This window comes from Oncorhynchus tshawytscha, linkage group LG33, assembly GCF_018296145.1.
Source record: "Oncorhynchus tshawytscha isolate Ot180627B linkage group LG33, Otsh_v2.0, whole genome shotgun sequence".
Lineage (NCBI taxonomy): Eukaryota > Metazoa > Chordata > Actinopteri > Salmoniformes > Salmonidae > Oncorhynchus > Oncorhynchus tshawytscha.
This window is the reverse complement of record NC_056461.1, coordinates 2,455,624-2,472,419: the sequence shown is the minus strand read 5'-3', so window position 1 is coordinate 2,472,419 and position 16,796 is coordinate 2,455,624. Positions and strand designations below refer to the sequence as shown.

General features: G+C 42.4%; 1 protein-coding gene across 5 annotated transcripts in view; it reads right to left on the bottom strand.

The window, feature by feature from the left end:
- Positions 1 to 465: 465 nt before the first annotated feature.
- LOC112234556 (ral guanine nucleotide dissociation stimulator) overlaps positions 466 to 16,796 on the bottom strand; it is a 114,359-nt gene continuing 98,028 nt past the window's right edge. For 3 of the 5 annotated variants that reach the window (XM_024402732.2, XM_024402729.2, XM_024402730.2), the window contains exons 8-17: positions 13,491 to 13,568; positions 9,153 to 9,239; positions 9,038 to 9,070; positions 8,830 to 8,951; positions 8,527 to 8,619; positions 6,021 to 6,246; positions 5,635 to 5,709; positions 4,924 to 5,181; positions 4,681 to 4,795; positions 466 to 4,380 (exon numbers count right to left, since the gene is read on the bottom strand). In XM_024402732.2, the coding sequence (XP_024258500.1) occupies positions 4,205 to 4,380; positions 4,681 to 4,795; positions 4,924 to 5,181; positions 5,635 to 5,709; positions 6,021 to 6,246; positions 8,527 to 8,619; positions 8,830 to 8,951; positions 9,038 to 9,070; positions 9,153 to 9,239; positions 13,491 to 13,568 (1,263 nt within the window). In that variant the 3' untranslated portion in view covers positions 466 to 4,204. The remainder of the gene's footprint in view (positions 4,381 to 4,680; positions 4,796 to 4,923; positions 5,182 to 5,634; positions 5,710 to 6,020; positions 6,247 to 8,526; positions 8,620 to 8,829; positions 8,952 to 9,037; positions 9,071 to 9,152; positions 9,240 to 13,490; positions 13,569 to 16,796) is intronic. The other 2 variants (XR_006080647.1, XM_024402731.2) reach the window with 2 other exon arrangements.

Genomic DNA, 16,796 nt, shown 5'->3' with positions numbered 1-16,796 from the left:
GATCGCGTGACAGCATTCACGGTAAACGCTCAATCGTAATTTACCTCTACATTTCAATTGCACTATACCACAGATCTTCTGCGATAGTGATTGAATGGAGCTCTAACAAAGAGCAGTGAGTTTCTGAGCAACACTAGTCACTGCTAATGTGTTCAACAGGAACTGATGTATCGTATCTGTACACAGAGCATTTGATTTGATGTAGAATTTAATTATATTTCACATCTTTTGATATCCCAGTTTTTTTACTATTTTGTTCCACTGTATTGAAAGCAACTTATTTTGAAAACGTCACTCCATGGATGTTAATAAAAAGATTTTATAAAGATTAAATAAAAATAAAGATTTTATGAACCATACTGCAACTCTCCATGGTGTTATGACTGCGTATGTATACCCATTAAAGTGTTTTTCAGTGGGGTATTCTTATATACAGTGTAGTACAGCAGAGACAAATGCAGATGATTTGACACATGGTAAGTGTTTATTAGGTGGGTTTTTCTCCATTACAAACAGCGCAATAAGGGGGAAAGCAATATCAAAACTGACCATTATACAAAAGACAGGATTGATGTAAAGCAACCAAAGTCAAAGGGATATGGAGACAAGTGGACCTGCAAATACAGTGGTATAACCATCGCATATATATTTACATATTAATTTGTAATTGCATGGGAAAAGAAACAAAATGTAAAATGCTACAAAAGTATTTACAAGTTAATAAATAAAGCAAACACACACAAAAAAATCTAAAGTACAAAGGACATTGAGTCTTTTATAATACCAAAAATACAAAAGGAACATAGAAAAAACATTGAACAGGTCGGAGGTCGTTAGAGTTCTGAGTCTTTGACAGTGATGGAGAGCGATGGCACAAAGGTTTTAAGGAGGATCATTGTGAGGGTGAGGCATGAGGACATATTCCTGATCAGGCAGTGTTTCTGAGAGGGACTAACTTAGTTTGATCGGTGCAGTCGTTGGCCATTACTTTTACCAACGACAATGCAGACACAGAAGAGAGTCTCTTTCACACACACACATACACAGACTAACATTTGTGAAACCTGAAATGTTGACATCTTTATGACAGAGCCCCCCCTGATATATAGATATTTTGGGCACCTGGGGAGGCACACATTCGCAAAAAAAAAGAGAAACAATAAGCACACATTCCGGGATGAACTCTCACTTACACCCACACATTAACTGGGAACTTACACACAAGTTTGAGATGTGCACAAAGGAGCCATCCCTCATTCATTGACGCATTACAGAAGTTGTCTTTAACCACAGATCTAGGTTTAGCGTTCCCAACCTCAATCCTAACCTTGGTCATAGGACGTAGGAATATAAACTGACCTTGAAACAGGGCTTAGGGGCAACTTCCATCAACACCACCGATATGAAGTCCAACGAATGACATAAGGGCAGTAGACTCCCGGACCCCAATATTCACAAACATACAGCAACCATCACTGTCACCAACCAGCACAGTTGAATGCATTCATAACGCAGTACTTACATAATATGACTAGAGAGAGGCTATACGGACACACCGGAGCTCAAATGGATGACATTGTCATGCCCTGATCTGTTTCACCTGTCCTTGTGATTGTCTCCTCCCCCCTCCAGGTGTCGACCATCCTCCCCATTATCCCCTGGGTACTTATACCTGTGTTTTCTGTCTGTCTGTGCCAGTTCGTTTTGTTCGTTCAAACTTACCAGCCGTTTCCCTTGCTACTGTCTTCGCTATAGTCCCTGTTTTGTAGTTTCACAGTTTTGACCTTTTCTGCCTGCCCTGAGCCTGCCTGCCTGCCCTGAGCCTGCCTGCCTGCCCTGAGCCTGCCTGCCTGCCCTGTACCGTTGCCTCTACTCTGGATTACCGACCTCTGCCTGACCAGACCATGAGCCCGTCTGCTGTTCCGGTGCCTTACACTCTACTCTGGATTACCGACCTCTGCCTGACCTGACCATGAGCCCGTCTGCTGTTCTGGTGCCTTACACTCTACTCTAGATTACCGACCTCTGCCTGACCTGACCATGCGACCGCCTGCTGTTCCGGTGCCTTACACTCTACTCTGGATTATTGACCTCTGCCTGACCTGACCATGAGCCAGTCTGCTGTTCCGGTGCCTTACACTCTACTCTGGATTATTGACCTCTGCCTGACCTGACCATGAGCCAGTCTGCTGTTCCGGTGCTTTACACTCTACTCTGGATTATTGACCTCTGCCTGACCTGACCATGAGCCAGTCTGCTGTTCCGGTGCTTTACACTCTACTCTGGATTATTGACCTCTGCCTGATCTGACCATGAGCCAGTCTGCTGTTCCATCCCACTTGATTTTATTTTGAGTAGGATAGCAGCCTACATGAAAAATAACTTAATGTTGGTAGTAATCTAGATGGATGTCACCGTAATGCTACACTGCTCAATGGGGAGAGTTTGCACATCAAGCCAACGCAACACAGGGCGCCCTGTGCTTCTCTCCCGCTTGACGCAGTAAGGGAAGTAGATAGTGTAGTCAATAGTGATTTTCACCGAAAATCGACTACTATGACATACACCTCTAACGTTACATTTTGTACAATTATTAATTAGACAAAAACTAAAGGATTCTGAACACTCCCAAGTCCCAACTTCGACCGACAAGTTTTTAGCCACAAGCATTAAACTAGCTTGCTGGGAACGGCACATCAGGAAGACTATCTGAAATGACTGAACTGAATCCGTTCGTCACCACTCGACTCTCACTGCACAAAAAACGTCAGCAATTTGGGCACCAGGAGTGTCCATATAGCCACTCCCCTATGACCACCCATCCTTATGATAATTGACATATGAAAAACTATCATTATAGCACCTGAAAACATACCCTTTTTACACTACTGTACTGAGCTGAGCCAAGCTGTACTGCGCTGGCCTAGTTATGCATCAACCATGGTTGCTGGAACTGTGCTGGAAAGGACCATGTTAAAATAAAATATCAGAGCCAGCCAGCACACTATGGTTCAGGTTGGCACAATATGTAAAAAGGCTATAGAAGTAAAGTATAGCCAGCCTACATATTGCCTGCCCTCTGATAGAGACCCAATCCTGTGTCCCTTTTAGAATGTTTACTGTCATGCACAGGACACAGTGTGACACGGTCACAGTCAAAAAGTCAATAATTTCAGAAATCCATTTGAGCATGAACACAGGCTTTAACACTGTAATCCACAATACCACTGACCTGGCTGCTGATAATTAGGGATGTTAGGTTTGATCATAAGTGCTGCAATACTGTAAGAAATGGATAGACATGGGGTACTACAAACCAAGGACCCGTCATATCAGATTATCTTCTACCAGAGTCATAGACAAAGAATCACACATCTGTGCAAGGAATCTCTCAACAGCAAGCAAACTCACTCCCCCACGGCAATCTCTATGCTCCCAAAAACGGTCTATGATCATATCTCATAGTCCACTCTTCTCTGCTCTTTGGCACACGCGGAGTGGACCAGTATGTTTTAATTAGAGTTATTTATTTTCCTCTCTTTCATTTATCTCCTGAATTAACTGACCCCTACCCTGGTACACAAGGAAAACAGGCCTTAATGAAAGAGAGAAATAAAGGAGGGAGCAGACCAGAACAGTCCTTTTCATTCTTCTTTTTTTCTTTACACTACATAGAACAAAAAGACTAGACATTTAAAGACCACGGTTCATTTCACAATACAACATTCATGTTTCCATCTCTGTCCATCTCTCTCTCGCTCTTTCTCTGAGTGCTTGAATACTTTACATACACACACACACACACACACACACACACACACACACACACGCTGCATCGGCTGAGGGAGGGTTCTGTAGAAATGACAGGGAGTGTAACTCCTTTAGAGGGAAGGAATTTTCAGACGCACCTGGATAAAATACAGTTACCATTTCCCCTCAGTTTTCCTTCTTGAGTGCTCACTATCAATTAGGACGTCCACAGAGAGCTGAAGCTAACAGGAAGTGATTTGTGCAAGTTGGCCTATAGGGCTTTCCATCCCACTCAGCTGTATTAGTCCTCTGAGGCTTTGACGCTCAGACGCCGAACACAAGACCGAGCTGGCGGCTGGCCCCTCTACCATGGCACATCAAGGGTGGTACTAAAAGGTGGCACCCAGAGAGCCCAGCAGGAAGCTGGAGGCGGGCGAGGACATGGTGCAGCCCCTCAGAAGATGCCCTTGCCGATTTTCAGGCCGTTCTGCTTCATGCGCGGCAGTGTGGAGCTGGCCACATGCTTGGTCCGGCCCACCTTGGGGAAGCCACGTTTCTTCAGGACAAAGTCATAGTTGGCCGAGGAGTTCATGGCATAGAAAACGTTGGCATTGTCTGGAATCTTCAGCTCTGTGGAGGGAAGGGGATGCAAAAGAAACACAGGTATGGTTAAAAGACACATTGAACCAACAGACAAAATGGAATGTTAAAATATGGTTGAAAAGATGGACGGAGAGATAGTTAGACAAGGCTTATAGTGTACAGATATTTCAAAAAAAGTACAGTAGGACCAGAGATAGGAACAAATTGGAAATGGGTTAGGAACACAGAAATGTTTAACTTTAGAATGTAGTTCAAAATGCATCAACTCTGAGGTTTGTATCTTTCAGATTCCAGTCTTGAGGTGAGCATGACAGACAGCTGACTGACCTTTCTCCTCAGAGATCTTCTGCAGCAGTTCGTAGTCCTCCGCTCTCTCCCGGTCCAGGTTGTGTTTTACCATGGCCTTCCTGATCACCGCAGGCGTCTTGTCCTGACTGGTCACCTGGAGATCACATTACGACCACATTAAGACATTGGGATTGGCTCAACCAGACGCCACAACCACCAAACACATTGGTAGGGAATTTCTCTTTCTAATCTACCATAATCATCACGAACGCAGCAGCTCACCAAGATGCTCTTGTACATGTTGCCGTTGTCCACGTCCAGGCTGACCCGGATGATGCAGCAATCGTCCACCTGCTGGTTGTAGAGGGGCAGTGACAGCGACGAGTAGTTGGACACACCCGACACGGAGCGCTTGTGCGAGCGGGAGCCGGCCCCTACCACGGGCGTGGAGGACATGGAGGAGGAGGAGGCGCTGCTGGAGCCCGAGCCAGATCCCACACCAGAGGCGTCCAAGGAGGACAGAGAAGTGGACTCCCAGAACTGGAGAGAGACCAAGAGAGAAGGGGGACTATTGAAATGCAATCAAGGAAAGGAAAGCATCTTAAACAGGTACATTTCACATGTTTGGAAACTGGTGTTTTACATTATGAGTAATGGGATAGTGCTTGCATGACTTGAACATGCCATTAACATGACATGCATGTAGAAAACACAATGAAAAATATGGAGTGATGAATGTGCGACCGGGTGAAACCCACAATGCTACTTCTATTGAGTTGTTATGAGCAGTATGGATACAAGGTGAACTCTTCATCCCCAATTAAAGACACAACAAATGAAACCAGTCAAAACAAACAGGTCAAAGTGCGGTGATGATCAACGTGAGCAGACGCATAAATCAAAACTACTCAACATGCACACGCCATTCTCGCCCCAAAAATGGCTACAGGGATGATGAAACAGAAATATGGTACAGGAAGTAGTAAATAGTACCGTGGGTGCCAGGTCAGGCAAGGGGCCGCACTTCCCTAACGTGGAATTGGAATGTTTTACGGAAGGTGTGGAGGTCTACAGAAAAGGAATTAAGAGCTACAGTCACCAGTGGGCTTCACATGGGCTGTTTCTTGTGGGCTGGAAGAGTTATAATATGCTATGACAGTAGTACCGCTATAGTGATCATACTGGTATCATGGTCTTTAAAATGTAGACTCAATGATATGACATCAACATCTTACACAGTGGAGCAACTTCCTGCTTACAGACATCAACAATGACAGAATTCAATAGCACACTGTCCGCTGACATGTCTTCATTGTAAATAGGAGTGTATTCTTAACTTACCTTCCAGTATAAATTGATAAATAAAACATCTCTCTCACCTTTCGCTCGTGGGCGTCAGGCGAGTCGGAGATGAAGCTGATATTTATCTCCTCGACGTCGGAGCTGCTGGAGCCAGCTGAGGTGACGCTCAGGGAGTCTGCTCCGTCACCCCTTCCACCTCCACTTGAGCCCCCCAAGCAGGGGGCGTAGCGCAGCTGGTCAAAGGACTTGGAGTGAGAGCTGCCCGCACTGCAGTAGCCTGGCTCCGAGCTGGCCGGCTGGCGACTGAAAGAGGGTGTGAAGGAATGGGAGGGAGAGGGAGGAGGGAGAGATGGGAAAGCAAATGCAGAATGAGAGGAAGAGGAAGAGAAAGAAGAATGAGTAAAATAAATGAAACATTGACACAAATCGACTGCAAATCATTAGAAGGGAATTCCGACCCGAGTTAAGCATGCGTAATTGGAATGTAATTCCCTTTTTATGCACTTTGAGAACAGCATGCTATTCACCTGCCATTGGGTTGAGGTGGAGATGGAATAAATGAACACACACACAAACACTCACTCCATCATTTGCTCACTTACACATAATATGCGCACACATTTAAACTGACTCTACACACCCACAAACCCACTCACATACAAGCTTCTTCTACTCTGCTTATCTTATATCCGGTTATATCCGGTCCCCTTACCGCTATACTCATCTACCTCCATCACTCAAGTATCCCTGCACATTGTAAATATGGTATTGGAACTGACTTAAAAATATATATTTCCTGTATCTAGAATGCTTACTTACTTATGTTAATGTTATTACTTATGTTACTTACTTATGTTATGTTATTCTGGGTGAAACTTGGAACATTGTAATACTCAGAAGCATAGCATATAAAGGAAAGCGACTGGTTTTTATATCCGAAGTTAATGGTTATCTGTAGGAGACAGATGGCTTTGGAACGTGTTGGGTGAACGGGAGAAAGTCACAGGATTGCTATAGGGGAAGCGGATGGACATATGTGGATTAGGCGAAGGAGGGGTTGAGGTCAGGTCAGATCCCCTGAAGGTAGAAATGATGGTTTATCACCCTATTTCCCTCTTCCTGTCGAACCATAAGATGTAAGGATTGGAGAGAAGGAGGAGGGCCTAAAGTGGAGCATATACAGCAGGAGAACTAGTATTTGATACACTACCAAGAAAGGTATTTCAGTGTATTTGTGCATGTGACATTAAAACTTGGAAACTTGAAGGTGTGGCAGAGGTATGTCTACAGATACACCATATTCTGACCTTGACTAATTCCCTAATAACGCCACCACCTTTACGCGTGATGGAACCATGAATAAGGTCGAGAGAACATACTGGTGGGAAAAGCACCTACTTCATTTTTTCAATAGAAATAATACAATTTTCCTTGCACTGTAATTTACAACAAAGCTATTGATTAGAGGTAATTAAATGAGTAATCCTTTTGGATAAGGGAATTGTAAATATAAATTACACTTGTTTTAGATCTATATTGTCTTATTATGATTGCTGGAGACAAATGTGAAACCAGTCATATGGCAACAAACTGAATCATATCAACATATCAACTTTCCCACAGTAAAGTGGGCACTCTCGAATGTCTTAATTAAAGGCTACCCCGACGTACTCTTTTCCCTATTTCTATCATGTTAAATATTAGCCACTATAAGTATTGCACGTCACTAGGCCTAATAACCACACATATTCAACTGCAAATGTACTGTTAGTTCCCTTCAGTTGGTATAGCCTACATTATCATTTAATTACATTTCCTTTACCTTCATCTGCCTCCTCTGTAAATACATGCAGGCTAATTAAATCCATATGGAGCTCAGACCAAGCCATAACAGTTTGAACCCAACGCATGGCACAATACTTGGCTGTGTCATCACACAGTTCCATGGTTAGTGCAGGCAATAGAGGAGGGTATAGTCTACTATTGTACACTATTCTCCCTATTATAATTCTTTGTACACTAATCTTCCAATATTACAATCGGTTGAAGAAATGAATGTGGCAATTTTCAGAATTAATCTTTCTTTTGTGCGTAAAGGCTCTCCAAATCTGTTTTCTATGATTCATAAATACTTTACTAAACCTAACTAATCTACAAGATCAGAATAATGTTAGATCTACCACTTGGTGTTGAAACAGAGACGAATATGCATATATTTAGATGGCTTTCTTTCATTGATCCCTTGTATTCTGAACCCGTTCTCTCAATATATTCTAGTAATTGTGTTGACAAAATTCTAACTAAAAAGGTACAGTGTATTTAAAGGGATGGCTTAAGATACTGAAAACCCTACTGTATGAAAACTCCACGAGAAAATATTTTGGCCAACAAGTGTGAGGGTTTTCAGTTGTTTAATAAAACAATTCAGAGAACGCAAGGTAGCACATGCAGAGCACGTTATACGAATGAATACGGTAAGTCTAAAAGATGTACATTTCCTAAGACTGAATCGGACCCATATTGCACCCATTGAGCGGAAATACTTTCTGCAATCATTTTGGGAGGATTTCCTTCTTTACTCACTCGCTCCAGCGTTTGATGATTCCTGTGTTCTTCTTTTTCAGAGTATTTGAGGCCGACTCCGACAGCGGCTCGATCTCACACGACTGACTGTAACTGTGGAAAGCACACGAAGAAGAGTATGTGTGGTGTTCCTGTCTTTTCAAGTGTCTGGTCCTCCCCTTCCCTCTCTTCCACTGTCCCTCCTCTCTCCCACCCTTCCATTCTAATACATACTGTTTGTCACACCCACCATAATCTATTTCTAGTGTTTCTGAAAATATTATTTAATGTATTTCTAACAGAATAGTCTGTTCCTTCTCTTACCTCTCGGCCTCAGTGAGTTTGTCCACACCGGAGAACCACTGTCGGAAACGCTTGTTGCGGGTGAAGTTATAATTGTTGCAGGCCAGCTGCAGAAGCTTGATCTGGGCAATCACCTCAAACTCCTACAAGACCAGAGGAAATATAAGGGTAAGTATGCAGTGTTCATCTTCATCATCATCACACATTAAATACATGTTGCATTCCTTACCTTCCTCCTCTTCTCAAAATGTATCAGCCCTCCCTGTAAGCAAGAAAATATGTTCTTTAGAACATAAATTGTTTAAGAAGGTGTGTGTTCATGAGTGCGTGTGTGTGACTCTCACGTCCAGGTAGTCCTTCATGGCAGTATCCATCATGACTAGGTCTGTCAGGAAAGTACCCAGGTAGGGAATGGTCCCCTGCATCACACTCTGAAATACACACACACAGACAGACAGAGACTGGGGTTAGTGTGTGTGTGTGTGTGTGTGTATGCATGACTTTGCTAGTGATGAAATAATGCATTACAGACTTTTCCCCCGCTGAGGACACATGTAGATGAAAATAAATAAAAATATTTATTCATCTCCCTCTGCGTACAATGATTAGGTTAAAGAACTATCTCCAGTTGTTCCCAGTTTAATAATTGCACAACTGACCATATGACTACACTGTAATTCCAGTCAAATGAAACTGTAATGTTGCATATCACTACTACAGTCGTGGTAAAAAGTTTTGAGAGGCACAAATATACATTTTCACAAAGTCTGCTGCCTCAGTTTGTATGATGGCAATTTGCATATACTCCAGAATGTTATGAAGAGTGATCAGATAAATTGCAATTAATTGCAAAGTCCCTCTTAACATGCAAAATGACCAGCTGACATCATGTCAGTGATTCTCTCGTTAACACAGGTGTGAGTGTTGACGAGGACAAGGCTGGAGATCACTCTGTCATGCTGATTGAGTTTGAATAACAGACTGGAAGCTTCAAAAGGAGGGTGGTGCTTGGAATCATTGTTCTTCCTCTGTCAATCATGGTTACCTGCAAGGAAACACATGGCATCATCATTGCTTTGCACAAAAAGAGCTTCACAGGCAAGGATATTGCTGTCAGTAAGATTGCACCTAAATCAACCATTTATCGGATCATCAAGAACTTCAAGGAGAGCGGTTCAATTGTTGTGAAGAAGGCTTCAGGGCGCCCAAGAAAGTTCAGCAAGTGCCAGGACCGTTTCCTAAAGTTGATTCAGCTGCGGCATCGGGGCACCACCAGTACAGAGCTTGCTCAGGAATGACAGCAGGCAGGTGTGAGTGCATCTGCAAGCACAGGGAGGCGAAGACATTTGGAGGATGGCCTGGTGTCAAGAAGGGCAGCAAAGAAGCCACTTCTCTCCAGGAAAAACATCAGGGACAGACTGATATTCTGCAAAAGGTACAGGGATTGGACTGCTGAGGACTGGGGTAAAGTCATTTTCTCTGATGAATGCCCTTTCTGATTGTATGGGGCATTCGGAAAAAAGCTTGTCCGGAGAAGACAAGGTGAGCGCTACCATCAGTCTTGTGTCATGCCAACAGTAAAGCATCCTGAGACCATTCATGTGTGGGGTTGCTTCTCAGCCAAATTTTTCCTAAGAACACAGCCATGAATAAAGAATGGTACCAACACAACCTAAGAGAGCAACTTCTCCCAACCATCCAGGAACAGTTTGGTGAGGAACAATGCCAAAAGTGATAGCTAAGTGGCTTGGGGAACAACGCATCGATATTTTGGGTCCATGGCCAGGAAACTCCCCAGACCTTAATCCCATTGAGAACTTGTGGTCAATCCTCAAGAGGCGGTTGGACAAACAAAAACCCACAAATTCTAACAAACTCCAAGCACTGATTATGCAAGAATGGGCTGCCATCAGTAAGGATGTGGCTTAGAAGTTAATTGACAGCATGTCAGGGCAGATTGCAGAGGTCTTGAAAAAGAAGGCTCAACACTGCAAATATTTTCGCATCAACTTCAAGTAATTGTCAATAAAAGCCTTTGGCACTTTATGAAATGCTTGTAATTATATGTATTCCACAGTAACAAATATCTAAAGACACTGAAGCAGCAAACTTTGTGGAAATTAATATTTGTGTCATTCTCAAAACTTTTGGCCACGACTGTAGATTGAGCTGTGAGCCTTTTGCGAGTAAGAATGATTCCATAAATAACCACTAGATGTGTGTAATGGTTTTCTTCCGCTGAAGGAGAGGACCAAAATGCAGCGTGGTTAGTGTTCAACATCTTTAATATAGACGACAAATGAGAACACTACAAAATACAAAATACAAATAAATGTGAAAACCGAAACAAACACAGACACGGAAACAATCACCCACAAAGTACCAACAGAATAAGCTGCCTAAATATGGTTCCCAATCAGAGACAACGATAGAATCACCCACAAAGTACCCACAGAATAAGCTGCCTAAATATGGTTCCCAATCAGAGACAACGATACAATCACCCACAAAGTACCCACAGAATAAGCTGCCTAAATATGGTTCCCAATCAGAGACAACGATAGAATCACCCACAAAGTACCCACAGAATAAGCTGCCTAAATATGGTTCCCAATCAGAGACAACGATACAATCACCCACAAAGTACCCACAGAATAAGCTGCCTAAATATGGTTCCCAATCAGAGACAACGATAGACAGCTGCCTCTAATTGAGAACCAATCTAGGCAACCATAGATATACAAACTACCTAGAAAGGAAACAGCCCCATAAACATACAAAAACCCCTAGACCAGCCCAAACACATAAATCCCCCATATCACACCCTGACCTAACCAAAATAATAAAGAAAACAAAGATAACTAAGGCCAGGGCGTGACAAGGTGTGTCTCCCTTCTATCCACCACCGAGAGAGAGCAAATAACTATGAACCCCTTCATTTTGAAAAGAAAAATACTGCTCCTCTAAGCGATCTACATTAGATGCATCCATGACAGTCATTTGCTACAAAGTGGGCCAATTTCAAAGACAGTGACTCTATGAATGACTATGCAGACCTGTGTGTTGTGTGTGTGTGTGTGTGTGTTAAAGTGAATGCGTCAGCTGAGTTCAGTGAGGACAGAGAGAGGGGCTGCTTGTTTTCTGTTCGATGGATCTTACCCGCTGGAGCGTTAATTGACAAAACCCAATTACTCCCGCCAGTCTTATCAATAGGGCCAAGATGGGAGTGCTTTCATTACATCTGGCACCTCCTTCTCTCTCTCCCTATCTGTCTCTTGAAACAGGCAGTTGAAGTCGGAAGTTGACATACACCTTAGCCAAATACATTCAGTTTTTCACAATTCCTGACATTTAATCCAAGTAAAAATTCCCTGTATTAGGTCAGTTAGGATCACCACTTTACTTTAAGAATGTGAAATGTCAGAATAATAGTAGAGAGAATGATTTATTTAAGCTTTTATTTCTTTCATCACATTCCCAGTGGGTCAGAAGTTTACATACACTCAATTAGTATTTGGAAGCATTGCCTATTAATTGTTTAACTTGGGTTAAACGTTTCGGGTAGCCTTCCACAAGCTTCCCACAATAAGTTGGGTGAATTTTGGTCCATTCCTCCTGACAGAGCTGGTGTAACTTCCTTGCTGAGTGTAACTTCCTTGCTGAGCGGCCTTTCAGGTTATGTCGATATAGGACTCGTTTTACTGTGGATATAGATACATTTGTACCTGTCTCCTCCAGCATCTTCACAAGGTCCTATGCTGTTGTTCTGGGATTGATTTGCACCAAAGTATGTTCATCTCCAGGAAACAGAACGTGTCTCCTTCCTGAGCGGTATGATGGCTGCGTGGTCCCATGGTGTATATACATGGTGTATGTACTATTGTTTGTTACCGATGAACGTGGTACCTTCAGGCGTTTGGAAATTGCTCCCAAGGATGAACCAGACTTGTGGTGGTCTACAATCTTTTTTCTGAGGTCTTGGCTGATTTCTTTTGATTTTCCCAATGATGTTAAGCAAAGAGGCACTGAGTTTGAAGGTAGGCCTTGAAATACATCCACAGGTACACGTCCAATTGACTCAAATGATGTCAATTAGCCTATCAGAAGCTTCTAAAGCCATTACATAATTTTCTGGAATTTTCCAAGCTGTTTAAAGGCACAGTCAACTTAGTGTATGTAAACTTCTGACCCACTGGAATTGTGATACAGTGAAGTATAAGTTAAATAATCTGTCTGTAATGTTGGAAAAATTACTTGTGTCTTGCAGAGTAGATGTCCTAACCGACTTGCCAAAACTATAGTTTGTTAACAAGAAATTTGTGGAGTGGTAGAAAAACGAGTTTTAATGACTCCAACCTAAGTGTATGTAAACTTCAGAATTCAACTGTATATCTCTATCTCTCTCCCTTCTCTCTTTCCCTGTCTTTCTCTCTTTCCATCTCTCTGTCTTCTCTCTTTTCCCTCACCTCTATATCCCTCTCTCTCTTTTTCTCTCTGACTCTCACTGTCTGCCAGGTCATTTAATTTCTCTCTTCACTCCCTCCCTGCTTTTCATGTCATCCTCCATTTCCCTTTTTCTATCTTCCTCATCAATCTTTTTAGTCCTTTATCTCTCTCTCTCTCTCTCTGTCCAGTCAATCTCCCCCTCCTTTGTTGCATTCCTTCTATCTTAATGTCCTTACCAGGTCTCGTGGCTGCTGCTGTCTCTTCTGGGCTCGTTTGGGGTTTATTTCCAGGGTGGCAAATTTGGACGTGCCCTCCTAGACAGAGAAGAACAGACAACAAGAACCCCAGTGAGATCAAATGCCTAAGTCCTTATTTCAGCGATCAAATAACACAGGTTTCTGTTTGGTTAAACACGGTTAATTAAATGGAAGAATACACACTTTTTCCTGGAATGCATCCTGTCCTTTATCAAGCTATGAAATGGTGAACATACAGACTCCCACATTCTACTTCAGAGGAACAGGCAGGTAGGCATATCCTCAACTGGCACAGCCTACCACCATGCTATGATGTCACTGGGGGATTCCCCACCCCCCCCAATAACACACCTACCCATCCTTAATACACACATAATGGCTTCCTCTAGATGCCCTGACATCTGTGTGTGTGTGTGTGCTTTGGAATTTGGGGAATGTTAGGGTTTGAGGTCCACGTGTGCGTAAGTGGGCTTAGTTACTATCCCTCCAAACAAACACACCCCCACGTCCAAGTGAAAACCAACCACCCATGACCTGCCCTTTATATTGTTCTGTTCTGTTCTATTCTGTTCTGTTACATAACAGTTGATAATGGATTAGCTAAATGAATCATGTTCCCAAGTACACAAAGCGCCATACATTGTTAGGTAAGAACTCTACTCATAGGGAAGATGACCAGACATTTCACCAAGATATTACATTAAGATGGGAAACTCCTGACGACAGAATTCCATACTTTGTTTTTTAATTTGATGGTGGAGAAATTGTATTGCTGTCCATTCAACTACCTGAATAAAGTCTTGTTTTTATGTGTCACAAATTAATTCCAGAATGCCCTTTTTGGGCACCAAGAACGACACACGTCACATGTTAGTTACCCTATTATGCTACTTACTGTGTCAGCCACACCCTGTCATCTGATCCTGAGTGATGACACCATCAGTGTGTGTGTAGGGGTAGTCCTAGAGGGGTGTGACCCCACACAAAGGAAATCATATCACTCAACTGTGTGTAAGTGTATAACATATTTATTAATGCTTTACTGATTCTGCCCCCCAAATACATAATGCATGCACATGCACGCACACACATATAGGTGTGCCAGGGTTTCTGTTAGGAAAATGTGGCACCGGACAACATGTCCGGGAAGATTTTAATTTACCGGCCATTTGTAAAATATACATGACCCATATGCATTGGGTGCATAACCCACGGTGCTCAGAATGACAGAGATCACATTTAGATTATGGTAATGCATCTTAACAGGATGTTAAGGAAATGCATCTCAACAACTCGTGTAATGAAGCAGCCAATAAAAGGTCATTTTCAAACTTTTGCCATAAGGCGATTCGCGGGAAAACACCAATCTAAACACTGCACCTGGGATATACCATTCTAAACAGAACACCTGGGAAAACACCATTCTAAACAGACCACCTGGGAAATACCATTCTAAACAGCGCACCTGGGAAATACCATTCTAAACAGAACATCTGGGAAATACCATTCTAAACAGAGCACCTGGGTAATACCATTCTAAACAGCGCACCTGGGAAAACACCATTTGCAACAGCGCACCTGGGAAAATACCATTCTAAACAGCGCACCTGGGAAATACCATTCTAAACAGCGCACCTGGGAAATACCATTCTAAACTGCGCACCTGGGAATACACCATTCTAAACAGACCACCTGGGAACACACCATTCTAAACAGACCACCTGGGAATACACCATTCTAAACAGACCACCTGGGAATACACCATTCTAAACAGCATACCTGGGAATACACCATTCTAAACAGAACACCTAGGAATGCACCATTCTAAACAGAACACCTGGGGAAAACACCATTCTAAACAGAACACCTGGGAAAACACCATTCTAAACCGAACACCTGGGAAAACACCATTCTAAACAGAACACCTGGGAAAACACCATTCTAAACAGAACACCTGGGAAAACACCATTCTAAACAGAACACCTGGGAAAATACAATTCTAAACAGAACACCTGGTAAAATACCATTCTAAACAGAACACCTGGGAAAACACCATTCTAAACAGCACACCTGATAGCGGTTCCATAAGTGAAAGAGATGAAAATCACTGTTAGAAACTTAGAAAGAGGTAATATGACTGGGATTGTTCCTTTGGCTTCTGGACAACAAAAGAAATATGAAAACCAATAGAACAGGAGAGAAATGTCATAGCGGTGGGTCCAATAAGGAAGTAAATGGAAATAAATGAGATAAAATTATTTAATTACTCCTGTCTATACACAGAATCGTATCTATAAATAAAATCATTCAAAATACTTCACCAGAAAGCATTACTTAGCCACAGAAGAATAGAGGATCAATCGCTTCTTATAAAAAATTGCTGTGGATTGTTTCAAATCACAAGCTCGTAGGCCTATTTGGGAAGCCCACTATTTGGGCAGCGTGCGTGACAATAGGCATAGCTGATTATTGAGTTTCGCCTATCAGTGAAAAGCATCTTTAAAATATGTGTGAAGATAATGTGTCTTGAGTGTAATGTAAAATGTTGAGACAAGAAGAGGGGGAGGGGTGTGTGGCGATAGGCGAGTCGCTCTCCAGAATGGCTCAGCTGTCTCCCTCCAATTCTTGCGCATTCATTGTTTCATTTTGTGAATTGTTTGCCCTTTGATTTAAAAAAAATCTATTCCCCATTACACATGTCATCAGTAGTAAATGTACCGTTTATCCTGATCATTTGGTTACATTAATTTATGTTAATGCATGTATCAATTACAGTCATTTACCATTCTCATCCTTGGAGTGGAAATGTTTTTTGGAGAGTTCACAAGCTGCTTGTCACGCCCTGGTCTTAGTGTTTTGTGTTTTCTTTATTATTTTGGTCAGGCCAGGGTGTGACATGGGTTTTTTATGTGGTGTGTTTTGTCTAGGTTTTTTTTGTAGGTTATGGGATTGTGGTGTAGTATAGTTGTCTAGAAAAGTCTATGGTTGCCTGGAGTGGTTCTCAATCAGAGGCAGGTGTTTATCGTTGTCTCTGATTGGGAACCATATTTAGGAAGCCATATTCTTTGAGTGTTTCGTGGGTGATTGTTCCTGTCTCTGTGTTTGTTTGCACCAGATAGGGCTGTTTTGGTTTTTCACGTTTTTGTATTGTTTGTTATTATCTTTATTAAAGATGTATCAAGATAACCACACTGCATTTTGGTTTGATTTCATAACAATCATTTTCTAGATTTGTAATTAGTTCATTTGCCTTTTGTTTGGAGTGCTCCATGTGAGCAATGAGCA